The sequence below is a fragment of the Cyclopterus lumpus genome, chromosome 9 (genome assembly GCF_009769545.1).
Source record: "Cyclopterus lumpus isolate fCycLum1 chromosome 9, fCycLum1.pri, whole genome shotgun sequence".
Lineage (NCBI taxonomy): Eukaryota > Metazoa > Chordata > Actinopteri > Perciformes > Cyclopteridae > Cyclopterus > Cyclopterus lumpus.
In genome coordinates, this window is record NC_046974.1 from 8284489 (window position 1) to 8295012 (window position 10524).

General features: G+C 41.9%; 3 protein-coding genes across 6 annotated transcripts; all 3 read right to left on the minus strand.

Moving 5' to 3' along the window:
* Positions 1 to 1031: 1031 nt before the first annotated feature.
* si:ch211-12e13.12 (paralemmin-2) lies at positions 1032 to 6234 on the minus strand. Of its 4 annotated transcripts, none has more exons than XM_034542300.1 (2): positions 6148 to 6234; positions 1032 to 2150 (listed from the first exon to the last, which is right to left on the minus strand). In XM_034542300.1, the coding sequence occupies exon 2, from the start codon at positions 2130 to 2132 to the stop codon at positions 1449 to 1451; it is 684 nt and encodes a 227-aa protein (XP_034398191.1). In that variant the 5' UTR covers positions 2133 to 2150; positions 6148 to 6234; the 3' UTR covers positions 1032 to 1448. The 4 variants fall into 4 exon arrangements, with proteins under 4 accessions (XP_034398191.1, XP_034398192.1, XP_034398189.1 ...); XM_034542301.1 differs by lacking the exon at positions 6148 to 6234 and adding an exon at positions 4817 to 6078 and having other exon boundaries at positions 1032 to 2145; XM_034542298.1 differs by lacking the exon at positions 6148 to 6234 and adding an exon at positions 4612 to 6078.
* On the minus strand, positions 6109 to 8207 carry si:ch211-12e13.1. The gene is made up of 5 exons (XM_034542297.1): positions 7670 to 8207; positions 7400 to 7563; positions 6969 to 7196; positions 6620 to 6829; positions 6109 to 6351 (listed from the first exon to the last, which is right to left on the minus strand). Exons 1-5 carry the CDS (start codon positions 7906 to 7908, stop codon positions 6149 to 6151), a joined length of 1044 nt encoding a protein of 347 aa, XP_034398188.1. The 5' UTR covers positions 7909 to 8207; the 3' UTR covers positions 6109 to 6148.
* A 98-nt stretch (positions 8208 to 8305) lies between these two features.
* Positions 8306 to 9964, minus strand: LOC117736761 (immediate early response 3-interacting protein 1). Its single transcript, XM_034542302.1, has 3 exons — positions 9794 to 9964; positions 9377 to 9478; positions 8306 to 8633 (listed from the first exon to the last, which is right to left on the minus strand). Exons 1-3 carry the CDS (start codon positions 9882 to 9884, stop codon positions 8578 to 8580), a joined length of 249 nt encoding a protein of 82 aa, XP_034398193.1. The 5' UTR covers positions 9885 to 9964; the 3' UTR covers positions 8306 to 8577.
* Between the last annotated feature and the right edge of the window lie 560 nt (positions 9965 to 10524).

Consider the following 10524-nt stretch of genomic DNA (forward strand, 5'->3'; position numbering starts at 1 on the left):
CATTTTAGATATCTTTTTAAAAGCACGTTAACCGCATCATCACTATATGTGTAAAAAGAAGGACAGCTAGATATGGGTCTTTAACTACATCAAGTACAAGTTAATATGAATGAAATGTTATGAATTTCATAGTGCACCTCCACCCTTTGCCCTATATATTTAAAGTTACCCTTATTGAACTAACTGAATTGATCCTTTTTTACTATAACCCTCAAATGTTAAAAGGTGGTTAAAGTCAATGAAACCAACATCCCTCCTCGTCCTATCACAGGGTCTGTAGTAGGTGCAGATGGGGTGTCAGTTGGCGTGCTGTGGTAGGGGAAGATAAGTGTGGCGAGCTGCTATCTTTAAACCAAGCATGGTCCTTAGTGGGGTATCTCCGTCACTCAAACCAACAAGCTCCCGCCTCACACCAGAGCCTGCTGGACTGAACTGATTAATCCCAGCCCAAAGCCCAAATGTACTGGTTCAGTCAGAAATAGTTACTTCAGGTGATTGGCCATTTATAGCCGATGGTTCGAGAGTTAGATTTGATGAAAAGAGGCTGCTCTTCAAGGGAGCTCTCAGATATGCACCAACGTGTTTTTGTCGAAGGAATGATTCCTCCTTGATAGGAACATGCATGAACGATATTTGTATTAAATCAATAATACCAAAGGCAGAGCACGTGTGTAACGTGTATTATGACTTGAAAGTGTAAGCGAGCCTCGAACCACAATCACCTGGTGAAACACAGGTGCAGAATATATCGTATTTGCTGGCGTTTAGTGACGTCAGCATAATCACATGGCGGATGGATACTTCAGTCCTGCTTTCACCAGCAGTCAAGCTTCACACATATTTTGGTTATGTGTTTACATACAGGTGCCTTGTGGAGTTTTCATGTAAACAACCTACATTTATATTGACATTCAGTGCTCACCAAAACATATTTATATGTATCCTGTGTGTACATAGAGACACAACTAGACACATTTGGTCATTGGAGATATCTTTATTTGTTGTTGGCACCTGATCTTTGTAAACCTGTGTAGTTATCACAAAATCTGTAATTCAGATAAAATATGATAGGAACATGCATATCTTTTGTATAAAAACTGTATTCTAAACTTCAGAGATGAACTTGAAAATGATTATCTAAACCCAAATCATCACATTATTTCACTGTGAATCAAACGTTTATGGGTCTCGGCATATATTTCATAATCAGTTAAACAAAAACATTGGTGGCTGACATTTGAGACAAACAAAAATATGTTTGCTGTTTTAATGTTGAATAAAGGCATTGCAAAATGAGTGCTCGAAATATTGAGTCAATAAATGAAATCACGCAATGGTATGTTAGCATACCTATAAATGTGCTCTGCAAATCAACAGGAACAAATGTACAAAACCAGTATGTAGTGTCGAGAACAGCTTCACACAAACTCCTGCAGAGTTGTGCTGGTTCATAAAACAGTGCAGAAACAGCAGCGTTTCTTTTCATGTGCAGTCTCAACTTCCTCAGGTGGCGGCACTTCATGAGCCGCACATTCTTCCTTACACTCTGACACTGAGCCACTGGAGGTGGACAACAGCCTCCCACACACCAGGTCAGCAGCTTTTCCATCCATGACGGACAAATCTGTCACTGTTTTCTCTCTTAGCGACATGTCTCCATCGTCGTCATCATCGATCAGCACAAACTCCTTGAGGTAAACCATCCCCAGCCCGTGGAGGCTGTAGTTCTCCGCTGAATCCTCTAGGTTGTGAACATCCACAAAGGTCAGAGTTGAAGTCTCTGTCAGGGTCTCATGTGGGTCTGTGGAGTTATCCTCTGGCCCTGAATATGCTTGGCTGCTCGAATCCATCATCCATGTGGAGTTCCTCTGAACACTCTCGTCTTTCATGCTGTACCTCTGGTCCTGGCTGTTAGAGGTGATGTCTGGAATGGAGGACATCTTGCCTGTACCATCTCGGCTGGTGAGCCGGTCTCTCCTGGCGTGAGAGAGATTTTCTATAGCATGACCATTCCCAGAATGCATCTTAAAAGCCACACTCTGGTAGTCATGGTAGACCTGCACGCCACTATTCCCTGGTGGGGAAGAGAGGGGGATGCTGGAAGCGGTGTTGTCTTTTCCTTGCTTCTTCATGTATTTTTGCTTGCTGCACTGAGAAAAAACAGAACATTGAAAATGAATACTTGGCCTTGGAAATAGTAGTTTGAAAAAAGACCTTGAGTTAAGATTGATTAAGAATTAGATACCAATGTCTCTGCTTTGTCTCTACCATGTTCGAGCATTGGGCAGTTCACAAGTTTACTTGGTACTAGAACACTCGAGTTCCAAAATCGATGATTTTCTTTGTGGCTGTATCATAAGATCTGTGGTAAACCCAAATGTGTAGTGAGGGTGAACTGTGAACGTCAACTGTGAGGTCTTCAACTCCTACCTACAGAAGAATTACTCTTGCATACCAGGGGAGGCTGGGGACTTGGAATCCAAGTGGGCCATGTTCAAAGCCTCCATTGTGGCATGAAGGTCATCGCTGCCTGTTGTGGCGGCAATCTAAGAACTGGTTGACACTTGCAATGAAGGACGCCGCCAAGCTGAAGGAGGCCTTTCAGGCTTGGTTCCTCAAGGAAGTTCTGGCAAACTGTTAGACGACGCAGCCGCAAGGAGGAGAGTGGGGACCTCAGGGTGCACCCATCAGCTTTTTGCAGATGATTTGGTTCTGTTGGTTCCATCAGACCATGACCTTCAGGACACACTGGGCTGATTTGCCTCCAAGTGTGAAGTGGACAGGATAAGACTCAGTACCTCAAAGTCTGATGTCATGGTTCTCTGCTGGAAAACGGGCCAGGAGTGAGTCACTGCCTCAAGCGAGGGAGTTCAAATATCTCTGGGTCTTGTTCACGAGTGATAGTAAGATGGAGTGGGAGATAGACAGGTATGGTGCAGTGTAACCCACGTTGTACTGGACAGCTCTCTATTTACCAGTCCATCTACGTTCCGACCCCTCATCTATGCTAATGAGTTTGGGTAGTGACTGAAAGCGGCCGAAATGAGCTTCCTTCGTAGCGTGACTCGGCCTTAGCGATATAGGGTGAGGAGCTCAGACATCCGGAGGGCGCTCAGAGTAGAGCTGCTGCTCCTTCACGTCGAAAGGAGCAGCAGCCAGCTTAAGTGGTCCTTTGACCACTAAATACATTCTATCCAATCAGAAAGGTCTCATTTAAGTCTCAAGTGTGGACACACAATTGTGGCCATAGTGGAGTTCCATTCTGGCGCATCTTTTTGTAAAAAGAAAGAAAAGTATAACCACAGCCAAAGGGTCTCAGTGCAGTGTTGGGCCATCATGAACCTCCAGAATAGCTTCAATGCTCCTCTGCATTGTTTACACTGGAACTCTACTGAAGGGGCCGACACCATTTTTCCAAAACATATTCCCTCATTTATACTTAATGATGGTGGTGGTGGTCTTACACACTGCTCTAATATCTCACATAGGCATTCAACTGCATTCAGATCAAGGGACTATGATTTCCCACTAATCTATTCAGTGTGTTCCTTTTAACATTTCCCCATTTTGCATTGTTAGTGCACCATTACAAATAACATACACTGTGATAGACACCCCTCCCCCCTCATGGTACTATTGTGCAGTTGCAGCATTAATATTAGTCACATCTTTAACTAACACGGCAACTGGAACAAGTAATAGGAGCAATGGGCTTTATGAACGGTAAGAGAGAACAAGCTGCCATGTAGTATTTGCCTCTCTGAATAAATAAATGAAGCTGGTACTTTTAAAAGAAGCAAAAATAACTTGAATTCCCAGAGGATCCGCTCTTTGAAGAAGGAGACAGATGAACTCCTCTAAAGTGCTCTAACCAAGGAAGGTGTGTGTGTGTGTGTGTGTGTGTGTGTGCGTGTGCGTGTGTGTTTCATCTCATCGCTCTCAAACCCCCACACACGCTCCCCTTCTTCACACAGAAACAAAAGAGATGAAGGGGTGAATGCACCATTGAGCGACTTCAAAACATATTTTAGGCAGAATGGCAGAAACATGTTCACACTGCAGACATCTACCATCAGCTGAAGCTACAATAGCAGATACGTCTCTGAAATTATATTGTTCAAATTAGTTTTGGACTATACGATTTAAAGAAGAACACATGTGAAGAATAACGTGAAGACAAATGACATATTTACACTAAATACAAGATTAAAATACTTCTTTAAGAGGAGCTTTTCCACTTTACGTCTCTACATGCTAAATGCAATCCACTCTGTACAGGAGCTTCGCAGTGTGACCCTCTTACACTTGACTGATTCATATGCATGACAGAACCGGGACTCTATAAATGAATAATAACAGCAATGTACATGTTCAAGAGTCAGCCTATCCTCTCCAGCATGTGGTGCTAGCTGAGGAACAATAAATGAAAAACAGATTTGATATAAACACCGTACATTACCGCTTTAGTTTGCTCTTTGTTGGTTGTTTTTGTCTCAGCAGTGACTATCAGAAGGTTCACAACAGCTTTAACTGTGGCAGAGGGAACTTATACTGGCAGGACACAGAGGAATAAGACAGTAATGTTGAATTAATCAAAGACCCAAGACTCACCTTGGTACGAATGACTTCATTGCCAACCACGAGTTGAAGTATTTAATGAAGTTACTTTTGTGTCCCATACACTAACTTAGTTGGCTATATATCAATTACAGTGATTTCACAAGAATACAGACTCCTACATAAAGAAATCGTACTTTTCACAAAAAAAATTCTTGCATTCAAATATATACATTTAAAAAAGATAAAAAACTTTTACCCTAAGCCTTTCAGTCAACTCTTCCCCAAGTTGCTGTAATGGAAATCACATGGCAGAAGTGGGATGACCCAGCATGTGTCCCTCTGATCTGTAGTACAGCTGGTGAAACTGATTTCTCCTCCATCTGGGCGTCCATAAACAGTGACTCTTCACACACGCCCCCTCCCCATATCTTATAAACTACAACTGCTCACAGCGCGTGTCACGGGACGCTCTGCCGATTGAAATCACACTAATATTCCTTTCTCCCCCACCCCCAAGTTCAGTGAGCTTCGCATTCAAAGCTGCAGATATTTTCAGCTGGAAAACACGAGTTGTTCTCATTAAAGAAGAAGGAATGCTCGCAGCATAAATGCTGGACACCGGGGAAACAGCCAGCCTGTCCAAAAGTAACAACATCTGCCTACATGATTCCTTTATGAAATGTTACAGGGGTGCATGGATGCATGGCTTCATATCCCTTCCCATGCACGGAGTGTGTTCCAATAAATAATACAGGAGGACAGGCCTTCACACACAAGAAAGCTGCAAACAGGAATATCAGAGGGATGAAATATTGAAAAGTCTTTGTTCCCTGTAGGGATGGTGTCTGCCTTAGCCTATCGTCAACCAGTAGACATGCCATATGACAAAGTGCTCATGTACAGTACATCTATGAATCATACAGCACAACATCCTGCTGATAAATTTGATCGGATATATTTTAACTTAAATTGCTTTCTTGTTCATGTCTGTAGGGTAAATATGGAGCAATGGCCTGCAGCAAGCGATTATCTTAGCTAATCATAAAGACTCAAAGCAAGGGAAAACAGCTGGTCCAAAATACTAAAATGTATCTTCTTATTGCCCATAAGTGTGTGCCTCTGTGTACATGTTTTCTTTATGCATATCCATCATTGATCATTTTCCAAGAAGCTTTACCATTTTCTTTGTGAAGAGATTGCATCACACTTTCCATGATGTCTACCTGGCAGGGCCTCACGAGAAGAGGTGTGCATTGTCAGCATGTTTTTAAAATCAGTTCCTCTTATGCATCTGGACAATGCACCTTTTTTTTTAAACAGTTTTTAAAGTGTAGTCTTAATTGATAGTCTTAATAGTCTTGATTTTATTGGACAACTTGGAACTTTTGGATATGACCAGATTTCTCTATTCTCATTTCTAAAAAATGTGCTTATTTTGTGATCATATGAGAACAAACTTGTCAATTAACCGATTGTCCGGATCAACTTTTTCATTGATTTCATTGATTATACACTGTGTTCAATATTGAAGCAGAAAAAAACCAGAAAGAAAATCATACATTTATTGACAAAACTACAAATATTAACCTTATAAGTTAGTCAATCCTCTAGAAATCGATCCCATCATGTGAGATGTGTTGCTCCCATGTTGCTGCATGTGGAAGCTGAGGTCTTGGGCACAAGACTGGTCCCCGTTTTTCACCCAAAACTTGATCGTCACTCTCCCTGGTACCAAAAGAGGCTCCTTAAATTGTGCAGTGACGTTGGTGGGAGCTGTGATAACTCCAACCCCTGATGGCGCAACAGAGCAATGAGATGATCTGACTAGTATGGCTTCCAACATTTTTAAAGCACAAATTCTGACTCGCCATAGCAAGAAAAAAAAGAAAAAACAGAGAAACAAGAAAAGGTCTGCCGTGAAAAAAACATCTTCTCTTTAAAAAAAAAAAGTTTCATAGCAGAAATAAAAGCTTTCATGAATTTGCTCCAGGTTAAATGACTACAATGTGTCATCAACCTAACCTACCAATAAGTCTGGTCTTCTTATCAAATCTTTTACCTTTGTGCTTTTCTATTTCAGCCAGGCAGACAGACAGCATCCAGAGACTCGGTGCGGTCTGCGATCTGGAGCCAAAGAGCCTGGCCGCTAGAGAGAGGAGCCGATAGGGTGAGTAGCCAGAGAAGAACCAAACACACTGCAGTCCGGTAGTCCCGGGAACTCTGACCTCTATCTGCTTCACATTTTCTGGAGCAGGCTCATCTGGTTGGCCTGTCAAAAGACATAGACAAGAATACAAGAATAGAAAGCGAAGATAGACTTTGCCTCTGCCACTAAACACATGTTGACAATATTTGATTTGAAAAAAAAAGGATTACATTTAAGCAGAAATCACCCGATTATTGCTCACATTCATGTGCATTCTTGTGTAAGCAATCTGCGTTTTTGGACAGCAGTGTCAGGACGCTTTCCCACACTGGGCATCCGGTACGAGAAGTGGCACACAGACCGATGTCGACCTCCACCCCTGCATCGATTTGCCGGTACTCCTGGACTCGGACCTGCAGCACGAACGGACCCTTCTTCAGTTCATCAACTGGCTGGAGGGTTTTCAAACTCTGACGCACACGAAACAGACCTGCAAAAGTGATTCATAATCACTATCACATGGCCATTTTATTACAAGCATTCATTAAACCATGGACAATCAGGGCGGTGGGAATTACCCAAGTGTGTTGTTCTAGTTTATTAGACGGCTTCAAAAAACACAAGATGGAGCAATCAGCTTTAATCACAAATCGTCTGTTTAAAGAGACCTGCTGAATGTGTGTTAGGTCCAACCAGCTGGGCTGAGTCTGAAGTTTGCATCAGTTAGCACCATAAGCATCAGTCTGCGGCAGAGAGCCTCTGGGAAGCACATCGGGATGTCTCTGTATTCCGTGTCTGGGTAATCCCAACCATAACCTGCAGCATTGCAGAACCTCCTCAACAGGGGAGCGTCCAGCCTTTTAAAAGACAAACACACGGACTCAAGATGTGGATGACCGGCAGTCTACTCTCTCTCAGACATTAAGTGTCCTTAAAACTTCAACGGAAGTGGACCCTGCTCACCTGCAGTTGAGGGCCGTGTAAACAACGTCACGCTTCCGTGTCGTCGCTGTGTGCAAGTAGCCTGTCCTCCGAGTCAGAGCTTTGGTCACATATTTGATGTAAAGGAAGACAAAACTCGGGAGTCTCTCGTTCAGTACGTTAGTTTTCAACAGCTTATGAGAGCAGTAGATGTGAACGTAAACTAAATACACACACGATACAGAGAGCGCGGCAACAACGGAAGTATGCGCATTGCCCATTATTGCTCAAATTAATAATTACAATGCAACGCCGCGAGTTTAATAAACGCATTAGCACGTCATATCGCTACATAGTAATTCACTTTGTAAATCGACCGGGGACTATAAAAGTAAACATAAACAACCAGGCGTCAAAGTCCAATGTCGTTGCCAAAAGTACGGAGTGCGAGCTGGGACAAAAACACCAAATTCGACTATTTCAAGAAATGAGAAATAGGCAGACTTATTAAAAACATCTTTCTTTGCGCGCATTTCAACAATCATTGATTTACATGTTTTTTTAACATATACACCACACACATTTTACAGTCGTCTTCCACGTGAAACATATATTTATCTCAGTAATAAACGTGAAAACATTTGTTTTTCATGTTGATAGTTAAATCATAGGCAAATGTTGTGTTTAATATTCAGCATTTTATTGTGCTATTCAAAAGAATAGATACGTTAACCATTCTAAGTAGATGAATTACTGTGCTGTACAAAACAGGCCTTGGCAAATATCCCATGTATTGATGTGGAATATTAAATGATAATATTCACATTCAGGCTGACAGGGGACATTTTGTGAATCAAAGTGATCAAATGTTTCTGCAGAAGGGTTCCTGAGATGATGGAGATGTTCTCCCGACAGCAGACTGGTTGGTCTCATCTCCCCTGACTGACTCCTCATCCAAACAGAAGCAGCAGCACTATGCAAACTGCATTCACTGCAATCAACGGCACTGAAGAGAGAGAAAAAGACAATAAATGCCATGATCAGAACTAAGAGGAGTCTCACTGGGCTTCTGTGTCCCTCCCCCTTACACAAACTGTGTGTACTAGACATGGTACTATAATGTTTGTACAAGGCATGGTACTAGAGTGTGTGTACTAGACGCTCTAATACCATGTCTAGTACACACGTGGTACTAGAATGTGTGTACGAGACATGGTGCTAGAGTGTGTGTACTAGACATGGTACTAGAGCGTGTGTACTCACATGGTACTAGAGTGTGTGTACTAGACGCTCTAATACCATGTCTAGTACACACGTGGTACTAGAATGTGTGTACGAGACATGGTGCTAGAGTGTTTGTACTAGACATGGTACTAGAGCGTGTGTACTCACATGGTACTAGAGTGTGTGTACTAGACATGGTACTAGAGCGTGTGTACTCACATGGTACTAGAGTGTGTGTACTAGACGCTCTAATACCATGTCTAGTACACACGTGGTACTAGAATGTGTGTACGAGACATGGTGCTAGAGTGTTTGTACTAGACATGGTACTAGAGTGTGTGTACTAGACATGGTACTAGAGCGTGTGTACTCACATGGTACTAGAGTGTTTGTACTAGACATGGTACTAGAGCGTGTGTACTCACATGGTACTAGAGTGTGTGTACTAGACGCTCTAATACCATGTCTAGTACACACGTGGTACTAGAATGTGTGTACTAGACATGGTACTAGAGTGAAACTCACCTCTCATCACTGTCCTCACAGAGCGGACAAGGTTCATTAGCTGCACTTTGACGCCTGGTTCATCACCAAAACCTCCGACACTTTGGTTCACTCCCCATCCAACTATATTGATGGTTAACACACACACACACACAGACACACACACACACACACAAACAAACACACACACACACACACACACACACACACACACACACACACACACACACACACACACACAGATGGATGAACATGCAGCATCGTTATTAAAACAAAACATTGTCATTTATTAGAATTTGTACCACTAAATAACGCCCCTATAAATCCCAATTGTTCTCAATGTTTGTACAACAATTGTCATAAGCTGTTAAATTACTAACCAGCTAGCTAGCATTAGCTAGTTTCATTCATATGACACTTTAAACTACAACCACTTACTTTTACTCAGAAATCTTTCTTCGTGCAATACAGCGACAGCGTTGACGCACAGGATTGCTGCTTGAATGAGAGAGTACAAAGTAAAAGCCATGTTTTTTTCACAGGTATCTAGTTAGCTTAGTAGTGGGCTAGCAGCCAGTATTTACTTCTGACGTTGCCTACGGTGGCTGAGGGAGGTCAAACTGAATGACAGCTTGCGCTTGTCAGAGATAATAGCTAAATGTACCTCAAGTATCAAATGGAAAAGGAGATGTTTGGCAGAGTTCTCTCGGTGTCGTTGCTGCAATAACGTAAATAGTCATTATATGTTATAGTCGATTGAGGTTTTTTATGCTAAATATCATTTAGGATGGTTTAATCAATAACAAGTTATCATATTTTAAAAAACGCAACATGAAAGGTTAATTGACAGTGACAAAGGTTGTGTCATGCAGTAGTAAAAGTACCTACAAATATTACTATGTACAGTAAATCCAGTTCCAATAAATAGATAAATATGGACTTGAATCATAAGTAATCAGTGGTTGATGTACACCCTTTACTAGAGCAGTAATAATACAATGTGAAAATATTCTACGCCCGGCATGAAAGAATTATGAAAGTACAGTTAGCATTATCTAATCAGAAAGCATTACCTGGAATAGATGAATCGATTTTTGTATCTGTTCGCAGTGGAGCTACTTTAAGACTTATATGCTGTTCAATGTGTAAGAAATGTCTTATGTTACAGG